General features: G+C 36.2%; 3 protein-coding genes across 3 annotated transcripts; 2 read left to right on the top strand and 1 right to left on the bottom strand.

The window, feature by feature from the left end:
• The first annotated feature begins 2,455 nt into the window (after nt 1–2,455).
• On the top strand, nt 2,456–11,369 carry APC4 (Transducin/WD40 repeat-like superfamily protein). Its single transcript, XM_048089743.2, has 19 exons — nt 2,456–2,616; nt 2,698–2,809; nt 3,044–3,135; nt 3,221–3,304; nt 3,499–3,738; nt 3,847–3,927; nt 4,583–4,734; nt 5,478–5,638; nt 5,723–5,823; nt 6,020–6,094; nt 6,477–6,656; nt 7,321–7,403; nt 7,486–7,584; nt 8,239–8,343; nt 8,687–8,825; nt 9,695–9,901; nt 9,973–10,119; nt 10,952–11,033; nt 11,179–11,369. The coding sequence occupies exons 1-19, from the start codon at nt 2,548–2,550 to the stop codon at nt 11,274–11,276; spliced, it is 2,307 nt and encodes a 768-aa protein (XP_047945700.2). The 5' UTR covers nt 2,456–2,547; the 3' UTR covers nt 11,277–11,369.
• Nucleotides 11,370–11,815: 446 nt separating this feature from the next.
• LOC125192729 (ribosomal RNA-processing protein) lies at nt 11,816–13,796 on the bottom strand. The gene is made up of 4 exons (XM_048090358.2): nt 13,570–13,796; nt 13,360–13,465; nt 12,682–12,814; nt 11,816–12,256 (listed from the first exon to the last, which is right to left on the bottom strand). The coding sequence occupies exons 1-4, from the start codon at nt 13,686–13,688 to the stop codon at nt 12,003–12,005; spliced, it is 612 nt and encodes a 203-aa protein (XP_047946315.2). The 5' UTR covers nt 13,689–13,796; the 3' UTR covers nt 11,816–12,002.
• A 2,734-nt stretch (nt 13,797–16,530) lies between these two features.
• On the top strand, nt 16,531–16,983 carry LOC125195210 (uncharacterized). Its single transcript, XM_048093393.2, has one exon. The coding sequence runs from the start codon at nt 16,531–16,533 to the stop codon at nt 16,981–16,983; it is 453 nt and encodes a 150-aa protein (XP_047949350.2).
• Nucleotides 16,984–25,398: the final 8,415 nt, after the last annotated feature.

A 25,398-nucleotide genomic window follows, 5' to 3' on the forward strand; every position in this document is an offset into this window, starting at 1 on the left:
TTCTTGTTTTTGATATCACTACTAGTGGGAAATAAAAACATACAAAAGCATATGAGAAAGGAAAAGGGAAAAGCATTTCGAGTTGTCATCTAGCATTGCTTCAACGGCGGCTAATTTAATTCAAGAAATACAGAGGTCCATTGCCTGGTCTGTTTTTATTATTGTCATGGACTTATGATAGATGGGAAGGGGCATTTCGTGCTTCTAGCCTTTTGAATTTATGAAGTTTTTCCGCTTATACATAATGTCAACATTCTCAAGAATGATAAATTAAATGTAGTTTTACTTCGACTTAGCTTAAAGAGATTATCAATATTCAAACAGAGTTCAACTAGTTCGAACCCAATTTTATACTACTACCACTCAAAATATTAGCCATTTGTACAAAGTTTAGAATATCACACTTCCGCTAAAGATGATAAAACTAAATATTGGAACTCGAATAACTAAAGTTAATAAATTGAATTCAAATGAGTTAGTTTGATGTATTTTTCACTTTTATATAAAAAATGACCCAATTCTTGTGTTCCTATACTATATAGGCGTACTATTTAAATGGCAGATGGAATGTATATTGACACTCAGTTCATTAATTGACTAGAAATTGGGTCAAATCATGGCAATAAAGTTGGTTCGGTGTTCATTTGATGTTTGTGCATGGCCCTCGATTTTCGCTCCAGCCCGCACTGTTCATGGAGACTTTTCGCACGAGATGTTTCACAATTCCCACTTGATATTGGAATTCTCTCCCGCGCTACAGTGGACAAGAATTGGTGGGCAGTTTACCAAAGTATCCCTCAAAATTTTGGGTTTCCCCTCATTCACACATTGCGTCTGCATTTTGAGTTTGCCTTTTCGGGATACTCTCTCTCACTACACTGCACTCCTTGGAAGCTGTTGAAGAGGCGGTGGCGAAGATCCACATATTTATGCCGCTTACAACAACGTTTACGCATACAAAAGTTGATTGGTATCCTTGATTCTGCGTGTATACCCCTTCTACTATTATTGAATAAGCTTGGATCTAACAAGTGCAATTTGTCTGTGCAGTCTCAGATCCGGCTGCTAAGCGGAGGGGCCATACTCCGGCGAGGACATAATCTTGGGTAGTCGAATTTTTTCGAAAGGGATTGAAGAAAGAATTACGAATAAATGATAGGGACATATTCATCTGAATGCATGGAAGGGGCTTGCGTGTTGTCAGCCAAATATAGAACACCAAACTCCCTAAACTATTTCCTGCTTGGTGGGACCTGTTTTAATTAAGTCAACATTCATTTCTTACATTTCCAAATAGGAAGAAGCAAACGAGCCCTTATATTATTCGGCTCGACTTTAAGAAACAATTAAGCTTTTCGGGCGGTTCGGAAGGCCTGTAAAAGATGGACCTCACCCTCCCTAAATCTCCCGGTGTCCGCCATTGAACACATATCTGTTTCTTTTCTAAATAATGGACAAGAACATCTTTCCAATTAGTTAACCTTTTTTTAGTCAAATAGGAGGATTGTGTTTTTAAAAAAGCTAATTTGAAAGAAGGATCTAGCAACGCTAAGTGTGATAGAGCGGGCTGGGCTATATACGGGCCCTTGACCCAGACGAGGATCAAAAAACCTGACCCTTTTTCTCCGATTCGGAGTCAATGATTCAATTCGAATAAATCATAAGAGAAGAGGGGAAGGATCCCCTGCTCTGGGAAAAACACAACACTTGGTGTTGTGGTACGAAGCGGCGTAGTTTTACTTTCAATTACATCAATGTCCGTCACCAATAATTTCATACTCTTGACTTAATTCATGCGATTTTTGTAATTATTAATTTTTCCCCTTTCCTTCATCTTATCTGGACATATTAGGAGTACGTGAAATATCTTTTTCTTCATATTTAGCTACTACTCCGACGACCAACTCAACATGTTCCATCAGATTAAAAATGAAAGTTCAAAAACAGTACTATTACCCAATTAATAGTTGACACTAAATATAAAATAATACTCGTAATTCAATTAGTGCCTAAATTAAAAAAAAATTACAATTGAAGCACAATTAAAATATGCCCCATCAATAAAATACTTTTTCGTCCCATTAAAAATGAAATATTTGATTTTGACACAAAATTTTATATAGTAATATTATTTTGTGAGATGACGAGGAGATAATAAAATAAAAGAGATGAAAAAGTAGACATGCTTTTGTTTTCATTTTACTAATATTTCATTTTTAAATGGAACAATGCAAAAAGAGGATAAAATTTGATCAAATGGTACCTAGAAAAGAAAAATATAAATCATAATTAATTACAAATAATTTCAACAAGATTTACTAAATTTGTTTCTTTAACAAAGTAAATTAGGTGGAAAAGGTTATAAAAGAGTAAAACTATAATACTAATAGAAAAAGTTAATTATGATAAAATCGCACCAATTGAGAACAAAATTGTTAACTATACGATGTTTCATAGCACAGCAGATCCTCCCCAAAGAGAAAAGCCCGCCTCTCAACTCTTCACCTCACTCCCAAAACTCCGCTATTCTTTGCCTCACACCAATCCATGGAAACTGACGAATCTCAAAGAGTGGTTCCATTTCAACTTCAATTCGACAAACCTATCGCCTCGCAGGTCTCTCTCTCTCCCTCTCAAGTGGAGAAGGTATATTGTATGCTTGTTTTTGGCGTAATTGGCGCCATTTTACTTTTGCAGATTAAGATTGCCGAATGGAACCCGGAGAAGGATTTACTTGCGATGGTGACCGAGGATTCGAAGCTTCTTCTCCATCGCTTCAATTGGCAGCGACTGTGGACGACATCCCCTGGTCAGCAGCATTTTCACTACTATATTTTTCGAAACTGATGCTTACTTTTAGGCCTACTTTTTCTGGTTCGAATATGAGTAGTTGGTGGCGAAATATTGAGTTACACATTTGTGTTCAAATTGCTTTGTTGATTCCTTCCTGTCAGCATTGAGACACTGTCAATTTTGAGCTCTAGTGGCAGTGTGTTTTTGTTTTGATGTTTCATTAGGTTAAATTTTTCAATACTATGTCCAGGGAAATGCATAACATCCATATGCTGGCGCCCTGACGGCAAAGCAATTGCAGTGGGACTTGAAGACGGGACTATGTCCCTGCATGATGTTGAAGTGAGTTAGTTTAAACATTTCTGTTTGCTGAATTTTGAATATCATGTGACAGTTGACCCCAGGCTTGGTGTGTTTATGAGAGCAGAATGGGAAGCTACTAAGAAGTATGAAGTTCCATTGTGCTTCTATTGTCTGTCTCAACTGGGTGGAAGATACGAAAAAGACAATGGTTTGTAACCTTTTAAACTTTCCTGTATGAGGTTATTAGAGACTAGAGAGCTTACATCTGTATAATTTGGCTGTAGAATGTGATGTAAAAGTATACCACTTGAGATTAGATTGTGTGTTTGGGAAAGTCAAATGCTCTGGAGTGTTCTCAATGATATTCATATTAAACTCATAACTTTCATCCTTTGGATTTAGGATGTTAACAATGGAAATTCACCATATGAAGATAGGACTGCTCGCTTTTTTCCACCTGCTCCACGAGTTCCTAGGACCGCTGGACTTGTCCCTGGAGATAGTAGTGGCACAGATGAAAGTGACGATTCTTTCCGGGAACTATTTGATTCATCACGCCAACAGTTTGACATCCTATGCAGTGGGGACAAAGATGGAAATATTTATTTTAATATATTTGGCATATTCCCAATAGGAAAAGTTGTAAGTCCAATTTTCATATTTGTATGGTTGTTGTAAGTTTATCTTCGCCAGTCTGACATATCCTAATGCTATTTCACATGTGACTTTGATGATGCATGGATGTTCCAGAACCTACGCGAAATTGCTTTCCATAGTCCACTACTTGCGAACCATGGCTCCTTTCGGCTCATGGATGCTTCTATTTGTAAGGTAGATGCACTATTATACTGATTAATTTGGCATCGATACATGAACATAGAACAGTCCAATTGTGACATGCTATGTCTGGTTATGTTACACATACAATGGTACATTAAGCAGTTACACCAATTTCAGATACAGTCGATATATATGAAAAAAGCAATGGTACTTCCTCCTCCATGTTTGTTTTGATTCATTGTCGGATTTGCCTTATATACACTAGAATGCTGCTAAGTAGGTCCTTATCCACTTCATTCCCATAATACTCCTAATATAATAATGTCTGAGTTAAGCTTCTTGTCTCTATATCTGATGTGATTCCAGATGGAATATAGAATGTGGTGTATACAGAGTCCCTGTCTCACTATGATAACTATGATTTGGACAAGGGTTTTGATGCTATAGATAAGATTAGGCAATCACATGGGAGCCTGAGATAAATTGAAATTGAAATTGAATAACACTTTGTGAATTAGCATAATGGGAGCTCCAATACTGTATAAAAATACTTGAAAGTCAACATTTAAGGATGAACAGATATTTGCGAATAAAGATCCTTTTTTGCGAAAGCATGTGAATCCACGATTTGTTCTGACCGTCATCTACTTCATGATTGAATTAATCCCTCTGAGGAATCTAACCTTTATTATTTGCGCCTCTTCAGATGGCATTGTCTAGCGATCTCTGTCATATCACAGTGCTGTGCTCTGGCATGCTCACTGAAACTGGATTGGGATCATGTGATAATCAGTTATCTGGATGCCATTTAGATGGGCTCCACTGCTTAGTCCTAGACAGCACAATGTTTCAGAAAAGGTAATTGTAATTTGATGAAATATACGATAATAGATCCCAGACTCTATGATTGTATCTGGTTGATTTGTTATCCAAAAATTCCATTTTTCTCCATAAACTATTTGGTGATTTTCATTAACTTAAGGGATTATTAGGATTGGCCTATCCAGGGCACTAGTCCACCAGATTGCTAATCAGTGGTAAATGAAAAAGATTCTACATGATGGGTCTGTATCCTGATAAAACATCAATGCTTATGTTGATTATGGAAAGCTAGACTACCTATGTTGTAAAGCTATTTTATAACACATTATTATTCCTCCTCATTATATTTTTCCACCTTTGTATTATTAATTTCATACTTTTTAAGATGTCCCGTGACTACAAAATAAAGTTTTTTTTTTCTAGTGACTTCTGAATGACCTGCATCTTTGGTGCCAAAAACTGCTGGCCATTTATTTGTTTGCTTTTATAGTGGAATACATTGCCAATTTTCTGGTAGCTAGTTTTGGTGGAGAGGTGGTTATAAATTTTGATATAAGGGTTCATGATGGATGATATGTATGTTTGACAATGTTGATCAAGTTAATACTTCAAAAAACAAGAGATTTTGTGATCACTTTCACTGTGATTTGGAGTAGATTGTATTTAACTATTAGTTTATCTATTTGGCACGATGCGTATTTCCTAAGAATCAGCATAATTTCAATTTGCCGCAGTGACTGATTGTTCATATTTCCTGTACTTTTCACCATCTATGATAGGAAAAATGAACTTCATCAGGTGGCTCTGCAAGCTTCCAATGTGGAGCATCTTATTGAAGTCATTCGCAAATCAATAGCTATCATGTATAAGCAGTGGTCAGATGCAATGCACGTGTACCAGGAAAAGTTCAATGCTTTATCCTCCCTGATTGTTGACCATGGTAACTATTAAGAAGAAAACAACAATTCTGTAATAAGCATTATTTTATCTTTCTATTTAAATCTTTATACCATAAAAACTGCAGGACTTGACTCCAGTCCTCAAGAAGAGTTTCTAAGCCTGTTGGGTGGTGCAAGGACAAGTCCGCCGGTTCATCAATTTTTAGTTAGCTCCCTTGGTGAAGCAGTATGTTCTACCTCTAAAGTGTTGAATAATTAAGTCACCGAATTGTTTGAATATGGCTTGTATGTGACCCTAGTTGCCCCTAGGGGTCCCACCTAAGGCTGTTTGTGGGTCTTGCACAGTTAATACTTTCCCATTTATTTGATTATGAATTATATGTACAAATTTTTTGCAAGTAACTTGGCCTATTGGTTCTTAGGGGCTCAAACGGGTAGCGAAGTCTGTTTCTGGGGCTGGCAAGGAGCTCCAAACAATTGTGCTTGACCATCTGCAGGTGCGTCTTATGCTTAACAGCAACATATCACCAAATCACTGATAGATCTTTTTTCAAATGCATTTACTAGACTGAAATAGTTTATGATAGAATATATTGTTCTGACTCCAAAAACTGCTATGAACTTGGATATTATTCTACTATCTGAATTACAAAGGTGCTATTCATCTAATGCGGTTGTGTGTTCGTCTAATTGATAATTTTTTTGGTAATATCTTGCAGCATTCACAAAGTTTCCCTTACCCTGGTTTACTTCATATTAAATTTCTTTCACGAATCATAATATCTCTATATTAGTATCAGTGTGTTTATATGTTACTTGGAGATTGTTTATTAGGAACATAGTTTCCTTAAAAGCTGAATCTAAACATCTGATTCTCAGCCTGCTGCAGAAATTATTGGATTTAGAATGGGAGAACTAAGAGGGCTTTCCAAGTGGCGTGCACGGTTTCAGGGTATTGGATTGGAGGAGAGGTTAATTGATAATGCTACAGAAAAAGCTGGAATGTTGCTTGTTCAGATTGAAAGATTCATTAGGATTTTATCTTCAGTGGTGCAGCAGGTATGGTACAATTAGATGAAACTGTTGTACCCCTTCAATAAAATTACTTTAGCTGTATGATTTTGAAACGTGTCCTCCCTTGATAATAAACATACATGATGTTTCTGTAGTAGGGATACTTAAACTGAAGGAAACCTTAAAACTCTGTTGGATCAAAAACTTTGAAATTGTGATTATTTATTGGATACTAGTTTGTGGCTGGTAAATAATGGGATCTTCAACTTGATTTTGAACATGAAATAAATAAAATAACTTATTTGTACTTTGTAAGTTGATGCAAACATGCACATAGAAATGTGTTCCTTATTAATCTTTTGCTCGTGTATGATTGACCTTGGGTGACATGTGAATTTAGATTCAATATCTTCAACTAAAATGTTGTCTTAATTACGTATGTTTCAAGAAAGTGCAATCATTTTTTATTTGGAACCAGTGCCTAGTTCTAATTCTAGTATCTCAAGTCCGTTCTTTGTTTTTTTTTTTCTAATGTTAAATGACTGGTGTTTCGTGAAAATTATTGTATGAAGAAACTAGCTATACAACGACATCTATATGGAGCAAATAGGCATGCCAGTGTTACAATTTCTCGAATTTTTGGCTATGCAAGCAATCCTTATTTTCTTCTCATCTGACAATGCAATTCTATTACTTGCTTCTGTTGCAGTTTTCAAATTTTTTCAACTGGCTTCTCAAATGTGTGAAGGTTCTAATGTCCGAACCAAGCGATCAACTTCTCCCGTTTAGTAGGTTTGGCAACTAGCTTTTCTTTGCTGTTCTTGCAAATTTGTGGGATTCTTCAAAACCCAGCTGATATTTCCATCTCTGGCAGTGAACTTGTTATCCTTTTCCTAAAGTTTTTATACGACCAAGATCCTGTTGGTATGTTGCTGCAGGATACCCAGCTTGATCATAACGTTGAAGTTGACTTGTAAGTATATTTGATGAATTGACTCTGTGACCTAAACTTGGTTTCATGGCTGTTATTGATGTAAATGGATTAGGTTTACCATAATTGTCAAATTGTACGTCTTTTAGAGTTTAATATATTTCGCAATACATGTATACTATGGAAAGGGACTAGTAAGTAGTAACTGACATTCATTATGAAAGAGTTCACTAATCCCCATGCAGGTATCGTCAATTCTATATATGGAACTAGCTTTCATTGTTAGTTACGTACTCAGGTATATTAATTAACTAAAAAAAGCTAGCATCTGTGTGAACTGGAAGCTTACTTTCTGATGATGTAAGGTTTAACTTCAAGTTCACTATATAATCTGAGCTGGTATTTCAGTAAATGGGTGCGTGATATCCATGCAAATAGTTCAGTTTTGGAACTTTTGTTATAATAGTCAAGAGATCCACAGGACAATGAACAGCTATGAGTAATATGGTGTAAATTGTAATGAACATTTAACGACAGAAGCTATTGATAAAATGCTGTATTTTCTGAAGTATGATAAAATGCTATATTTTCTGAAGTATGATAAAATGCTGTATCTTCTGAAGTAAACTTAGCCAGTTGTCTTAAGTGGATATCTGTGAACATCAATTCCAACATTAATTTTTTTTGTACTGCAAGGGAAACTAAGCAACGAGTCACAGAATTAGCTCATTTTGGAGGTTTCTCGGAATCTGAATACTTGAAAAGAACATTGGCGAAAGAATTTCAACAAATGGAATCCTGGTATGCAATACACCTCAGTGCTTATTTACATATGATGCATATGATGTAGGTACAACCTTTTTTTGGTATAGGGCTAGTAAGTGATTTTATTTTGAACCAGCATCTTCTTAAGAGACTAATCTGTTAAATTTAGGCCAAGGCTCTGTAGCTTGCCCTCTACCTATTGCTTTTAGAAAAAGAAGAAATTGATGGCATGGTGAATATAGTTTCTGGGTTTATCTGAATTTGTGCAGAAAAGCTTACTCCATACAATACTTTTTTTATACTAATATAATAATATCAATGCCTTGAATTTCGTAAATGTAAATCCTCAATTGCTGGATCTAATGAGACAAAATTGTAGTTTCAAGGAGGCTCTAGGGATGCCACTGACCACAGTTTCCAGAAGGATACTTTGTAAAGACATTTTGCCACTTTTCCCAGTTTTATCTGTACCGAATTTGAAGTCAGCTTATTTTCCAGTATCGATATCATACTACCAGGTAAATTTTGTTTCTCTTGCTAACTGACTAACTGTTAATACACCCTACAAACATATTGGTTTATGATGCGCTTGTTTGTGGTTTTGTCCAATTCTGTTTGCATCAGCGATATCAATAGTCATGTGTTCAGTATGTTAATTTAATGCCTAAAATGCTTCAAATTAGTGCTCCTTGTAACTATACACCTGTAATAATATTAATGTATTCATCACAATCATGAATATCAGGTCCAATAGCATATAAGCATTTTGCATTGGTATCTCATCTGTTTCTAGAGAGACTCAGGACAACCTAGATAATTCTACTAAAGATTTTAAAGCTCACTCAGATTAAAGATCCATGGTGGTTATGCAGAATGCCTAACCTATCTTGCAGTAATATTGATAAATTCGTCAAACACTTCGACAATAGGTCTGCGCTTCAATTCAAATCTTACAATAGTAAATCACTTGTTAGTTAAAAGCCTAACCTGAATTATAATTCTAAACGAGACCTTGAAACGTAAAAGAACTAGCAAAAACAAAGTCCATTTTGATGATTTTTGTGAGAACTACGGGAGCACCATGTTAGTTTACTGCTTAGGTCCGAGCAGAAGAGTCATTATGTATGTAATTGCTTGCATCCCTTAATGCTGAAGTCCAGACTCTAAAGGTCCTCATTATCCACACATAACTGGAAAACAGCTCCAAATTAATTATGGTCTACAATGACATGAAGCAAAAATTTGTTCTCAAAAACAGTAACTCTAAATACTTACACCAGGACATTACTTGATTATTACTATCAATAATAACCAAGTTTGTTTAGCCATGTAATTGAGTAGCCAGCTGATTTAGCATTGCTATAACTTTAATAATCACATTGGCCAGGAAGCTCCCCATGGAACCACACATCAGAGGCTTACTGATTATACCTCTTTTATGGTACCTGATGAGACTTTTCCAAACATCACAAATTGCATTGGTGTAGCAAGGGGGCTCGTACATGACAACTTGAAGACGGGCCTTAACTCACTTGAGGTTGCTCTGTTATGCATCCCTGATTGTTATCGCTGTGTAGATCTGTCTCAATACAAAGTAAGTATGAAAAAGTTACCGTGTTTATTTTGTTTTTCGGGCCTCAAACTCTCACCTCTTCTCTAAAACAGGACGGACAAATTGTGTTGCTGCTAAATGATGTAAACACAGACTCTGACAGCTCAGGTAATGCTTGTATGATGATGGTACAAACAGATGACCTCACATTTGTTTCCATATCAAGATCGTCCCCCTCTTGGAATCTTCATGAACTTAAGGTATGCATGTGTGTGTGTCTAATATGTATATATTCTACAACATATGAATAAACATACACCTCTGTACATGTTGCTGTGGCTTTGTATTTCTGCCTTGTTATTCCCAGAAAGTCATCCCCAGTTTATAACTTCAGTAGCAGACAAAAATATTACTCCCTCCGTCCCCAAAGAATATGCACTTTGGGGACGGCACGGGTTTTAATGTAAAATTGGTAAAGAGAGATGTAGAGAGAAATAATAAGTAAAGTATTGTTAGTGGAGAATGGGTCCCACCTTATTTGAGAGAAGAGACTTTTCAAAATTAGAAAGTACATATTCTTGTGGGGCGGACTAAAAAGGAAAGAGTGCATATTCTCGTGGGACGGAGGGAGTACTATGTAAACTGAAATAAATGCTGGGAAAGAAACTGTCCTCCGAAAAAAATGGAAAAGGGTGTTATCTTGAAAAGAATGTCGTCCTTGATGCAAACAACTACTCCCTCCGTTCCAGCCTAAGTGAGACGTTTCTATTTTGGCACAGGAATTTTGGTAGAGGTATTTAGTGAATTAACTTGTAAATTGTAAAGTGGGAGAGGGAATAAAGTAAGAAAGAGAAAGAGGGAATAAAGTAAGAGAGATAAGGGGATAATGCAAAAGAGAGAGGTGAGTTAATTATTGCCAAAAAAGGTAATGTCTCACTTAGGTTGGGACATCCCAAAAAGGAATACTTGAGATGTGATGGTGAGAGTGAGATGTTATCTCTCTGTCTCTGTTATAGTAAAAGATAATTGGCCTAGCAGGATGTGTCCCTCTGAGAATACTGTAAGCATATAACTGGTGTGACTTGTTTTCAGGATTTTATTACATGCCTGCACTTGGAGAATGAAAAGGCTCGAGAAATTCCTCACTCTTTGGTTGCTCCTTTGGCAGTTAGTGGTGAGTTTTTCATGCAGTTATTTTTCCTTCAGTAACAGTTACACAATATATGCATGATGAAGCAGTGCCTCTGACATTTTGGCCGTTAGAAGTAGACTAGTAGTTCGAAGTTGAACTGATATTTCTGCCTAACCCTCCTGTTCAGCATCCAGAGGCGTCGCTTGTGTTTTTGGTGCGAGGAAACGAGCCTTGGTGTATATTCTAGAGGAAGATGAAGATGAAGAAGTTACAGATTCAGAATAAGTTACTGTTGAGCTAGTACTTGTTGTTTGTTATACTTCTAGTTCTGTTGCTTGTAATTTAATTTTGAATCTGATTTAATTTTATTAGCCTACATATGTCAATTCTTCAGTAGACATAATATTTCAGCTGTCCATACCAATTGAAACTTCATAAATTACCAAAATTTCAAGATGCAATATGCAAAATTACTTGACACTGTCTAATTCTTTGCATTTTAAAACTACTAATTTTATTACGCTTATATGCAATAATGTGGTGTGACTAAACATTTCCAAGTTCTAACTAATGTCCTCCATGCAAGTAATTCCACCTCAATAAAATAAAATATATGTGCCGTTGCAGCGTGAATCATATTTTATGTATAAGTTTTTAATTGAAACATTTCACACGTTTTGATACAGGAACTAGATGTGCGCTGAGACTACGGTCGATTATAGATTTAGTATCGGTATCCAAACACAAGAACGATAAGTATTCTCACGTGAATCTTATATCCCATTTCCACAAGTTAATAATTCTAGGATTCAGAAGTCTCATCCTATAGCAACTTCGCCTTTTCATTCAATTTGTTCCAAATTCGGTTTGATTAACACAAGAAATAATCATTTCTGCAACAAAAATTGCCACTCATGCAATGCAATACTGTTAACCACTAGTTGGGGCAAATTGGAAGATCATTCACCGAAGACTAATTCGATACAGAAGGTCGAGTCTAGATCATAAGTACTAGCGCCTTTTCTCCTTGTTGTTTCCCTTCCTCTTCTCTCTTTTCCTTTGTATCTTCGGGCGGGACCTCTTCATTGGTGCCTTCTTCAGTTGCTTCTTCCTAACAACAGGGGTTTTCTGCTTGCCTGTCTCAGATGCATGCACAGATGGAGCATGTTCTACTTCATACTTATCAACTGGCAGCACTTCCTCCCGGGAAATTTCACTTGTAGTCACTATGACTTGGACATCATCATTGTCATACATCATGGTCCCTTGCGGAAAGAAAATAAGAGATAAGATTAGAAGAGGCCAGAATCGAGCATCAGGCACACATATGAAGCATTTTACTGCATTTCTTGTTGATCGACCTACATAGAATAAGAGGTACAACAAGGAGACTGCACAAATCTCATATTGCCCTATCAAACATTGTAACCCAGAACAAATGCAAGCTACCAACACTATAGATACTATTCTAACATGTAAATCATATCAACTATAGCATTTTTCTGATCTTTGTAGATATACATGTTCATATGTGTTGATTAAAGTAGCATATTTTTCTTATGAATCAAGTGTAAGCAAACCCAGAGTAACCCCATACTAAGAACTCGACCTAGAAAGAATCAATGGGGTTCAGACTTCATTATACACACGCCAGAGAATATGTCAGTGGATGGAGATGAGTATATAGTACCTGAAACTGATACAACTGGTTCACTATCCTCATCTTGCTCGTCTTGCTCGTCCTCCTCGTCAGATTTTGCAGTAACAGCAGATGGATCCACTGGAACTCCACCAGACATAACAAATTCTCTTTCCAACTTTCTCTGGAATAAGATTGTATGCATAAACATTACCACAGACTCCCAAAAGGAAAACTGAAGACAAAGTTATGATCATCACACATTGATACAATTTCCAAATAACCCAGCCCAGTAATACTCTAAAAACTAGTATGCCACAAGATTTTTAAAACGATACGGTGTTGATTCACCAAATTACAACTATCATAGTATAATCTAGTCAAGTACACATTAAAGTCAACTATCATATAAATTCCACTGAAGACCATATTTATCAATACAAAACCATCCATTTTATCTATTCCTAGCCTGAGGTTGAGTTTACTGGCCATTTGATCGCCACATAAATCAATCTTCCAAACATCAATTACAAGCTGTGCAATACCTAGCACTTAATCACTGCATCCACACAATAATTTTTTTCCTAATTATAATCAAATATCGTAATTTTATAGATTACGGAGTACTACATGTTAGAATGCAAGATAAAGCAAAATAACAAAAATAGAGAAACTGTCGACTTAGTAATTGAATCAAGAAAAAATTGCATCAAAAAGTAAATTTGAAACCTTTTTGCGTAGCTCAATGCGCTTACGGCGTCCAGCTTCTTCTTGCTGCTGCAATGCCTCTTTTCTCCTCTTCTTCTTCCTCTTGTGAAAACCACCTACGAAATCTCTGCACCGTATGAATAATCAGAATCAAACCATGGATATAATCAATTTCAGTTAATTAATCGTATTCGCTAACCAGATAAGGAAAAGTAAGAAAATCAAACGTACTTGAGATCTTTTTCGTCGAAAGAAACAGAGAGTGATTTGTTCCTGAGAGCTCTCTTTTTAATATGGCGAGTCCAGAGCGGTGCTCCGCCTTCCTCAGCCGTTGCTGCCGCCATATCCATGGCTGTGGCGGAGATTGTTAAACCCTAAACCTGGTTTTTGTTTAAGGGGGTTTTGGCTTTAGCAGGGAAAAAGAGTGGCCGCTTATCAGAGATGGTACCGCACGCTTCTCTTCTTGTCCTTCCATCTTATTTATTGTACTACGCCAAATACTATTTAAATAATTTATTTTTTATTAAATTTTGTAAAAATTTTAAAAATAAAAATTAAATTCATTTTGTTGTTTAGTTACATTATTGCAAAACCGAATATAATTAGTGTTATTATGCTTGTATAGTTACACACATTATAAGTAACACGTTTAATCTTCTTTTGATTCTCAATAAGTACATTCTTTCAATACTTCTGCGTCGATTCATTTTAGTACTTCCTCCATCCCATTAAACATAAAATATTTATTTTTTGGTACATGATTTCATGTAATGTTATTTTGTGAATTATATAAAAAGAGGATAAAATAAGAGAGATGAAAAATAAAGATGAAGATATGTATATTTTATGAAATGCTTTATTTTTAATAGGACAACCTAAAAAGAAAAACGTTTCATTTTTATTGAGACAATGAGATTCGATTGTGTTGAAAAGAGAGAAAATCTCACTATTCATCCCACTCAAAATAATGCTCATTTATATTCTAAAAAGTGTACATGCGATCATACGGTAGAGTGATAATGTTTGAGACAAAGGTCTTTAATTCAATTCCATCGTGACAAGACATGTAAATTAATAAGTACTCTTCATTTGACTAATTTGTACTCTTTTTGTTCAAAAAAATAGATTAGATTTATCATATTAGACGATCTACAATATTTGATCAATTTCTAAATATGGAAAATTTAAACAATTAAATACAGTAATACTACTAAGATGTGAACCTTACAGTATATTAATATTACTTCCACCATCTTTTCTTTTCTTCCGTCTCTTACTTTATCAAATATACGTTAAAAGCCATGTTATTTGTGGATGGAGAGAGTATGTGGCTACTCCCTCCGTCTTATATTTTTTGTCTATTTTGCCATTTTTATCTATTTGCATTTATTGTTCGTATTCACTTTTTAGCCAACAAAGACAATATTTTGGTGAATAGCATTTGTTTTATCAGAAAAATTACTTGAAAAAACGTCAATTTTAAAAAATTACAACACACATAAAGCTATTGGTCAGATGGCACAAATATCGACCTATTATTTGAGGAAGACGTTTTGTTAACTGATTTGCGTTAAGTCGTCAACATTATTACTATTATACAAATGAAATAGGAAGCTCAATTATATACAAATACAGCGGCCCAACTCTAGAAATAAATCCATAGGTTAACAATAAGCCCACCCATAATAAAAATCTAATTTTCCACCTAATTTCAAATCATTTGACAATTCACATTTCACACACCCACACCCACACTATTCCATGAATTTCATAATTCGAAAGGCTAACGAATTTAATTCTAAATTTCGAAAGGCCTATTGAGACCTTTTTTTCTGAAATCTCTCGTTTATAATCATGTGTGTATTATCATCGTTGCTATTATTATTTTTATGAATGACGTGGTTAATGATATAATCAATGTCATGTATAGGATATAGTAGTATTATTGAAATAGAAACAACAAATTATAAACGCATTACATTTTTGTATATGAAATTTAATAGTACTTGCATTAAACTTATATAAAAACACTTAGTTAATGAAATACATTATACTATTATTTATATAAATTTTTATTACATACATTCATGTATATTTTTATTATTTAAATACCTAAATTATTCCTCATCTCAATTGCTTAATTTACCATTTAAAAATATCATAAAGAAAATAAAATTTAATACTAATAAATTATTAATACAAAGTTTATTTACCAAATCTTCTAAGAAATACTAGTACTAATAAAGATTAAAATATACTACTACAATTTAGTAAAATTGTTATATACTCACAGTCACTATACTCTATTTCTCTATTTATTTCATTTTCATTCCTTTTTCCTTTGACAATTTTTAATTCAATCCTCATTCCATCCACACCGATCTACCATTATCTCTTCCATTTTATTGTTCAATTTTTATAAAAGCGGTGCATTCAAAATTTTTTTACCACTAGCTACTAAAAACTAATCGGCTTTATTACGTAAAATTTGACTAAATGCCTATTATTTCATCTCCTTAAATTGCTAATTGATTCAATGGAATCCCATATATATACCATGATTATACTGGTTGTTTTTTTTTATCACAAGAATTTCATCATTTATACTTTTTTAGTAAGACTATTGCACAATTTATCATGTAGAAATTGTTGTATTTTAAAAGCAACTTGACTTATAAATATTTGGTTCCGGCAAACTGTACCGACTATCGTTAGAAATGGTTCAAGGTCATTCACCTTTACCAAATCACTGATTAGCTTGCTCTGTTAGATGAATTACTACTAATTCTCAAATGTTTTTGGTTGTTAGGGATGTCTTAGTGCATTGGACGGTACCCACATCAATGTTTTGGTCAGTAGTACAAACAAGCCTCGCCATAGAACTCGAAAGGGTCAAATAGCTACCAACACTTTGGTTGTCTGCGACCGGAACATTCAGTTTGTGTACGTACTGCCTGGATGGGAGGGTTCGGCGGGGGATTCTAGGGTGCTACATGGCGCAGTGGACCATAACGACGGCCTGAAAGTCCCCCAAGGTTAGTATTCATAACAAACCATTTGTCGTTTTATTATTCAAATGTCCAATATTTGTCTCCTTCATCTTGTTTGCCGTTTTTTCGTGTCACATGCTATTACTATCTTTGTGGCACTGATTACGCCAATAGCAATGGTTTCTTAACACCTTATAAGGGTATGCGCTACCATTTGAAAGAGTGGGGACCCGGTAATGCAGCGCCGCAAAACGCCCGAGAGCTGTTCAACATGAGACACACAAAAGCTCGAAAGATCATCGAGCGCGCGTTCGCCGTATTGAAAATGCGATGGGGTATCCTACGTAGTGCATCTTATGATCCAATCCAAACACATATACGGTTAATAATGACATGTTTCTTATTGCATAATTTCATCCGGAGGAAGATGCCAAATGATCCTATTGAAGCACATCTAGATGGGTTTGTTGATCAAAACCCTAATGGACCCGATGCAGATGGAGCTCAGTTTGTTGATCACGTCGAGCCTACGAATGAGTGGACAGAGTTTCGGGACAACTTAGAACGACAATGTGGAACCATAGGCATTTTGCTTGATGTTTTTGTTTTGTTATATTGCGTTGAATGTGTAACTCGTACAATGCTAATCGGGTGATGAGTACAATGTATACATTGATGGTGATTACATATTGTTTTTGGGTGTTTACCATTGGATAAATGTCTATGTTGCAGTGTTTGACGTTCAACCATGCAAGACGGAGTGCCGACACCAAAATGTCCTTGCGGACATGGTATGATGGTCATGAAATGCGCCGGTAAAGCAGCCAAATATGCCGACCGATTCAACTACAAATGCCCACTAAATCGTGATCACCCCGGGTCTTTCAAGTGGTTCGATGAGCACGCACATGCTTTCGAGCAAACAGGTTCTAGAAGTGACCCATATCCACGCAACAACCATCTTATTTTCCATGGTGTCATGGAGGCCAAATACAACAAATCTGATCGATGCGCGCGTTGTTGTGTTGTAAAGCGTAGTGCCGAATTTTCAACGTTTATCTTAGTTAGTTTTATGTCGGTTATGCTAGTTCTATTTGGTATTGTAATTGGAAAATTACTGTAACATTTACATGCAATGCAACGACTATATATTCATCACCAAATCGGCCACGAAACAAACGTCCATTAAACAAACATCAATAGTCGCAGACCTAAATAACAAGTGCGCTTCACGATCAACATACGACCAAACACAAAACATACATATACATGGAACGCACAAACAACGCGCAAATCACACGTATTAACTCCATACACCTTTTCAATATACATGTAGAAGGTTATCTCCATGGGATTGACTAACATGAAGTTTAGACGATCACCAACCACTAATCGATTGCCTCGACGGAAGCTTTTCCACCTATAGTGGACCTAAAGTTTTGAATTATTATGCTTAAGGGTGAGCATCCACGTATTCTCAGCGGTGAGGATGTAAATGGGAGCGATTTGTGAAACCCTAAGCCCAGATCCAAAGTATTAGGCAGAAATTAACAGAGAACAAATTAGAAAGCTTAAAAAATAGGCCTAAACATATTAGTTCTTCTTTTTCTTCTCGTTCTTCGCCTTCCCATGCTTCTCCTTCCATTCCTTCTCTTTTACTTCCTTTTCTTCATGGTACAGTGCCGGATGGTAAGACTAACGCCTTTGAGGATAGGCTGCTTGGACTGGACGATGACAGCGGAGAGGTCTTTGACTTGAAGCAGTAGGTCAGTGGTCGAGGATAAGGGGCTGAGAGGACCGCACAATACAACGGCTGCGAAGCTGCTTTGATAAATTGAAGGTCGGAGTGAAGAAAGCCGTCGCCATTATTCTGATTACAATAGAGTTCTGGAATCCGTACAATTGATTTTATACTAAAAATTGCTTGGTCCAGTGAAAAACCAACTGGCGATCCAATCTGAATTAATTGGGAGCAAAATGTTCAATCATCAAAATAGCAAAGGTTATTTTTTTAACCTTATTGTCTCTATTGATAATTTAGAAAATGGCAAATTCATAAAACCAATGTCAACCCCCACATTTTGAATCAGAATCATTCCAATCAAAATCAAAAGAAACAGAATGAATGCTCTAGGTCTTCTTCCTTTTTCTTCCACCTTTCTTCCTTCTTCTTCCACCTCCTCTTTCTCCGTCAAGACTACCGACAAGAAATCTATAGAAAAAAAAGATCAACCATGAGAGGTACAAGTGCAAGAACTTGGAGTGTCCACTCTAACCCAATGCCACAACGCCCGTCCAATAAATATCCACTGGAAGAAATTTCATGGGGTCGTGAGCAACAACGGCTTTGACTTTTGCCCGCATTATGGAAATTACAAGGATTCTTGCAATTTCCTGAATCCATGTCCACTGAAGAGGCAAGAGACGAAAGATGAAGTTTTTAAAAGATTGAAGGCCTTGTACTATGAAGAAAAAGAAGCAAAAGAAAAGGAATGGAAGGAGAAGGAATGGAAAGAGAAGAATGAGAAGGCGAAGAAGGAGAAGAAAAAGAAGAACTAACGTGTTTTTGCCTGTTTTTTTAGATTTCTAATTTGCCTGTTTTTTTTAGATTTCTAATTTTCCCGTTTTTTTAGATTTCTAATTTTGGCTTAGGGTTTCTGTTTTTTTAGATTTCTAATCTGGGCTTAGGGTTTCTATTTTTTTAGATTTCTAATTTGGAAGAAACGCATGAGGGTCATGCGCCACCTTTTTCATAAAACGCGCTATAGTCATGTGTGTTACTGAAAGACGCATGAAGGTCATGCGTTTTTCAATTTTTTAATTTTATTTATAAATGGAAACATGAAGGTCATGTGTTTTTCAATAAAACGCATGACTGTGGTGCGTTTCATTAAAAGGTGACGCATGACCCTCATGCGTCTCTCCCAAAGCCGAAATTTAAAAAAATCCCAAAAGACTTATGGAACTTAAGGTTTAGCCTAGAACTAAAAAAGAAATACCCCGCACACTGACCGAGGGGAGAAATCAGTTATGGGCTGATTGAGTTTTGTGTGGTTTTACTTTTATGCACAAATCGTTGTGGTCTTTGTTAGTTAGTTAAGAATGGAACAGTTGTTTCATAATTATAGTAATGAATTTATTGTGGTCGAGAATTAAATTTTAACAATAAAGTCATTGTAACTGTAAATTCGATTTGTATGCGTGCACATGTTGATTTATGAAGAATTGCATATTTTGGTGAATTTACAAAATCTAGGATTGTGCTTTGTGGATTTCTTTGGTTGTTTTGATGTTGTTTTGGCTAATTATGTTCGATGATTTCGTTATTGGAAACATCAAAATTCAGTTTTTTTGTCGATTTTAGTGAAGAATCGAATTTGGAAAAATTATATGAAATTCCATTAGGAGTCAGCAATTTGCGATTTGCTGGGGAGCTATTGGAGTTGCTGTCGGGATTTAGCGACTTGCTGAGTTTGCAAGGTATGCGAATCCAGTGACTCGTTGGCTAGCCACCATATTCCAGACAGTTATCAACGACTCGCTTGCGAGCGTCTGTATTCAGTTTTAAATTTTTAAATTCAAATTTTGTTTGGTGCATCTCATGTTCCCTTATTGATGTGTGTGTATTTTAATGCGAATATTAGTCGGCTCACAAGATGATTAATATTTGGCACGAGATACACACATACCTTTGGTGATAAATACGTGACAATTATTCAGTTTTCGTGTAAGTAATGTGTGATGCCCACAGGTGGACACTACTTATCATGATCTTATTGTCAATGTTTCATCACTATAAAGAGACTACCACTTACAAATTCACATTACTGTCAAAGGACTTATTGTGAATGTTGTGCTCGGTACCTCGATATGTTATACTAATGTTCAAAATATATTAGTCGAAATAAGACGTTGCAACAGTAACCTCTCTTGTCTAGATTTTTTTACCACGAATGTTAGGACCGTAAGTGTGTGTGTATTTTAATGCGGATATTAGTCAGTGATACATTCGGATTTTGCACGGTTTTAAGGCCATTATTTGGTCCGTTTTGAGTGTCAAAGTTGCATTACATGTCCATTATTTGCATATTTTATCCATTTTGGTATACAGTGTAAAAATCTCAGCCCTTTCTCTTATTTCTTGAATGCTAATAAGTGTATTGTTGGTCTTTCAGCTCCTTGGTGCGGAATTTGCTATATTAGATGAAATTGATTCTGGTTTATACGTGGATGCTCTTCAAGATGTGGCCAAAGCAGTTAATGGAATCCTCACCCCAGAGAATTCAGTTCTGATGATCACCCACTATTTACGTCTTCTAGAATTCATAAAGCCAACATACATCCACGTAATGGTAAGAAAGCCTTGCTTGTTTGCAACCCCACCCATGTGTGTGTGGAGGGTAGTTTTCTTTCAAGTTTGGATTTTCCTAGTATCATGCTGTTGGGACTACCGCAGCGGAAGACACGGAAAACAAACAGGTCCTAGACGGATTTATTTAGGTGATTATGCATTCGACTCCAATTTCATGCAATAAACATAGATCTATAGATATAACATCAAATAAACACATAATCATGCATATTCGATGTAGATTCGATTGTTACCTCTTCTTGATCCATCATAGGATCGAAGTTGCTAGCTGCACCACCCGGAGATCCTTGGTTTATCGACCGTGAATCTTCCAACCAATTCCCTTGTCCTTGATCATCCATCCGTGTGGGCGGATCTTGAATAATCAATAATAGTCTTGAAGAGATCTAGGGAAACCCAATCACAAACTCGATATTGTCTTGATCTAATCCTATGAATTAGGATAGAACAAGAACAAAAACAAAACCTAATTCTCCCACGTGCCAAGACACGAAAACCGAGGCAAGGAGAGAGAGAGAGAGAGCCGACGACGGCTACTAGGGTTTAGGGGGAGGAGTGTTGTGTTGAATGGTGTGCTAGGGTTTCCACACCTCATCACTATTTATAATGGACTTGTTGGGCTAGGATGGGGATCCATGGAATGACTTAAGTGTTGGGCTCACCCATTAGATAAATTACTAATTAAATCAAATGACCCATGATTTAATATATTATCAATGGAATATTATTTTGTTCCACTAAAGAATAATATTGCACTCCCACTTAAATCACCAAATTACAAATAACTTGGGTCCATTTTATTTTATAATATTTCCCGCATTTAAGATTATCTTGATCCGTCAATTTAATTCTTTTGTCTGCTATGTGACTAGAATTAAATTAATTCTCCAAAGAGTTTTTCTAGTTTGAAACTTTATTTATTATTCGTGGAATAAATTCCAACTGCGCAGATTTCTGAATAATAAATTCTTCTCTCAAATACCTCATTGGGGATCACCCTTTTAGGGATTTAATCATACCACACTGGGTACGCGAATTCTATGAAATAATATTCCAATACCTTCATGTTATTCAATTACTACCACCCAAGATATCATGAACTTGAGTTACGTACAAACTCTCACATATTGATAAGTCAAAGTGGCGTTTGATTGAATAAACAATATTGATATTAATATCATAGACTAGAAAATACTAAACTTTCTGAAATATATTCTTTCAGTAGATAGCAATAAATAATACATTTCGGATTAGATCCTTTCAGTGCTTTACCACATCGGTGTTACTAATCTCTTCTTAGGTAAGAGAGAATTATCACAAACACCGCAACCGTACCAATAGGTAGCCAAAGCCTATCTAGGTTGTGAATACGTTTTTCTTCTTACTAGATCTGGCCAAGTCCCCTACTGGAAAACTCATGAAGAGATTCATCGAATTTCCCTACTTGACCTTCTTAGTAAAAAGCCTTAGACTTGTTTATCATATTTCAATAATAAACCATTATATTATATTATTTATTCTCATAATTAGGTAAACAAGTGGACGTGGCGTTTCTCGTATACATGCACAAGCTGACTGTACAAAGGCATGTACGCTCGAAGCATCTTTTAGTTTACAAACCCCAACACATGCTTCAATATTATTATGATTGCAGGAGAATGGCAGGATCGTGAAAATTGAGGATATCACCATTGCTGAAGTTCTTGAAAAAGAAGGTTACAAAGCAATTTCTTGAGCGTAATTGGGATCTGTTGAAACAATGAGGATCTTGTATAGCTTTCAGGAGCTGCTGGTTCTACAGAGGCTTATTTCAACGGCTTGACCGCGTCTTTCAGCAATAGGGCAGTTTGTCGAAACATGTGTTGGGAAATATACATATTTATATTTAGTAATAGGCCAGTTTGTCAAAAAATTATGAAGTTTGGTCATCTCTGCCCAACTGTAAAAATTATCAGGAAAACTACGAAGTTTGACTTTGTTTGATATTAACCCACCATTGAGAAATATCTTGTTGTCCATGTGTAGTATATATTATCAGACGAACGGCGTTGATTTTTTGTATGAATAGACAATAACGTTTAATTCATCGACGGTCGCATCTACAATTTCATAAAAATTTTGGTCGTGGGGGATAATCTTTAAATGTTTAAATAAAATTAAAGAATAAGGCCGTGTATAATATTACTGCATAATTAAGGAGTAGTATTTATCCATTTTTTTCTGCGTCCAACCTGCCTATAAAGTTTAGAGAACTTGGTTATTGGGGTATTTCAAGTAGAAATTTATCTGTATGAAATATACATAACGCTATAATAAGATTTTGAAATAATGGTTTTTTATAATCCTGCAGGCTTTGAAAGGAGGAATGAAGGAAAAAGTGCAACTTGCTTCCAAGTTTGCTGTATTCCATCAGGATGGCAAGTGGGAGATTCGTGGCGACCCTGCCTATGTTAGGCCGGCGTGCGAGTCCAACTTATTTTGGTTCTTGGATGAAAATTTTAAATTTAGGAAGACAAACCTTTATAGAAGGAGCTTCAACTTCAAATTATTACTTCATAAACGGGGTTTTGCTATAGTTGTGTTATTTGGGAAATTTATAACAAATAATCTTCACTAAGGGTTTGTTTGGTAGGTCATACGAATTGATACAAACCCATAATATCCCCACAAAGGTGCCTTTATTTCATCTTCTCGGGCATTTGGTAGCGGCAGAATTTCATCCCAGAACCCGGCAAATGAATTTCGGATCTCCTACAAATCCAGAAACTATTCAGCGATGTTAGCATAACATTATCGGAGGACCTTTGTGGTATAACCTTTTCTCCACTTCACCGACTTCATGTTCGCCTGTAGGATGCCCAAATTGCCCCCGTGGTTTTCAAATTAAAGGCAACGTAATTGATACGCCCGGATTTTGCACTGTTTTAAGGCCATTATTTGGTCCGTTTTTGTTATCAAAATCACTCTACATGTCCATTATTTGCATATTCTATACATTTTGGTATTTTGACGTGTTTTGTGAGAAATGTGCATATTTGAGCCGAAAAGGGGAGTAAAAACGCATAGTCTGGAAATCTGGAGTCAGACGGCGACCAGCGACCGCCGCGAAGTTGTACGGCGACCGCCGGCGCCCGGCGGTCAGAGCTATGTGGCGGCCCGCCTCGGAAATTTACGCTAGGAGAAGAGTCTCGCCCGGCGACCGCCGGAGGACATGTGGCGGTCCGCCACCGAAGGGTCAGAGTCTCTGGACTCCAACGCGGCGACCGCCGGCCAAGGTGCGGCGGCCCGCCGGAGAAAGGCGGCGAATCCGACCAGCCCTAGATTTGCTCCAAGATTTACCAAATTTTGAAGATCTTTTCCTTCTATGATGAGGAATAATCTTCCCCTATAAATAGGACCTCAAGCTTCATCAAAAAAAGTTTCACACAACAAGAACACATTCATAGAGAAAAAGAGTGACTACTTGCAACATTCATAGAGATCAAAAGCTAGAGTACTTCAATTGTGCAATGAGTTGGAGAAGGATTTCAATAACATCAAGAACGACAAGGATTCAACCTACGGGTTTTATTTGCTTTAGTTTTATGTTCAAATTGTTTTCCCTTCAATCTATGTTTTTAGTTTATTCAGTCATGTGTAACTAAACTCATAGGATTCTAGGGATGTGTTAGTAGCAACTTTGGTTATACAATTCCGTTTTCTATTTAATATTCGTTTTGTTTTTACTTTGTTTCTTCCCTAAGTTAATCATGATGCTTCATAATTGAGTGACACAATTATGTATGATTCAATACAACTTGCTTCATAACTGTGACAGAGTTCTAGCGAGTTAGATCCACTTAGTAGACACTACAGTTAGCTTCCTTTAAAACGGCACTGTTAATTGAGAGTGAGGACTTTTCAAGGGTCTTAGGAGCTTTTTGGAGTTACGTGTTAGGATTGACAACCCTAATGTTAGTAATCAACGTTTGTATCGCATGAGCATAAGCTAGGTGACTCGTCCTTTCAAAGTATTAACTGTGCTAGGGTATTGTAGTTTGGAATTTGTATAACCATAAAAGTGAAAGCACATCCCTGGAATTCCCCTTATCTCTATACTTTTCTCTCCGTGATTTGCTTGCATTTAGTTGTTTACTGTTTTTAATATTTACTGTTTTCAAAAGTTTCCAAAAATTCTTGTTTCTCCAGATAGTAATTGAGTTCTAGTAGAAGATAGACACTTTGTGTACATCTTCCCCGTGTTCGATACCCGGTACTAACCTTTTGCTATACTATACCTACTCTGTATACTTGCAGGTATTTATAGTGCAAATAAAAAGTGCATCAGTAATTCATACCCTTCACAAGAGGCGTCTGCGCGGAGGAAGATCCGGCGTCCGTTGTTGACTAGGTAAGTCGTTGCATGAAGCTTGAATTAAACCCCCAATTTCATTTTTTTTGGCTGTTAACATCTGGTGAATAGACGATTATTTCAGATCCACTCAAATTGAAGAAATTTATTTGATCTCTGACTTCAATTTGTTTGTTCAATTTCAATTTTTTGTAAGGATTTGCACTATCAGGCGTACTACCGACTTCACCGACTGCAGCAGGTATGCCCTCTTTCGTTAACTACGATAATTTACCCTATTTCAGGGAAATCTTCCCTGCCTTAATCCGGATTATATTTTATTGATGTCGACGTAACGACTGTGGTGT

Source organism: Salvia hispanica, chromosome 4, assembly GCF_029641045.1.
Source record: "Salvia hispanica isolate PSC_SH4W2 chromosome 4, Shi_PSC_v1, whole genome shotgun sequence".
Taxonomy (NCBI): domain Eukaryota; kingdom Viridiplantae; phylum Streptophyta; class Magnoliopsida; order Lamiales; family Lamiaceae; genus Salvia; species Salvia hispanica.

What these genes read in the sequence shown, in the direction of transcription:
- APC4 (XM_048089743.2), top strand. Translation starts at nt 2,548, where the DNA reads ATGGAAACTGACGAATCTCAAAGAGTGGTTCCATTTCAACTTCAATTC. An exon ending in CATAACGTTGAAGTTGACTT is followed by an intron (nt 7,585 to 8,238) that starts GTAAGTATATTT and finishes TTGTACTGCAAG; the next exon opens with GGAAACTAAGCAACGAGTCA. An exon ending in TTTCAACAAATGGAATCCTG is followed by an intron (nt 8,344 to 8,686) that starts GTATGCAATACA and finishes ACAAAATTGTAG; the next exon opens with TTTCAAGGAGGCTCTAGGGA.
- LOC125192729 (XM_048090358.2), bottom strand. Translation starts at nt 13,688, where the DNA reads ATGGATATGGCGGCAGCAACGGCTGAGGAAGGCGGAGCACCGCTCTGG. An exon ending in GCATTGAGCTACGCAAAAAG is followed by an intron (nt 12,815 to 13,359) that starts GTTTCAAATTTA and finishes ATCTTATTCCAG; the next exon opens with AGAAAGTTGGAAAGAGAATT. An exon ending in ACCAGTTGTATCAGTTTCAG is followed by an intron (nt 12,257 to 12,681) that starts GTACTATATACT and finishes TCTTTCCGCAAG; the next exon opens with GGACCATGATGTATGACAAT.
- LOC125195210 (XM_048093393.2), top strand. Translation starts at nt 16,531, where the DNA reads ATGCGCTACCATTTGAAAGAGTGGGGACCCGGTAATGCAGCGCCGCAA.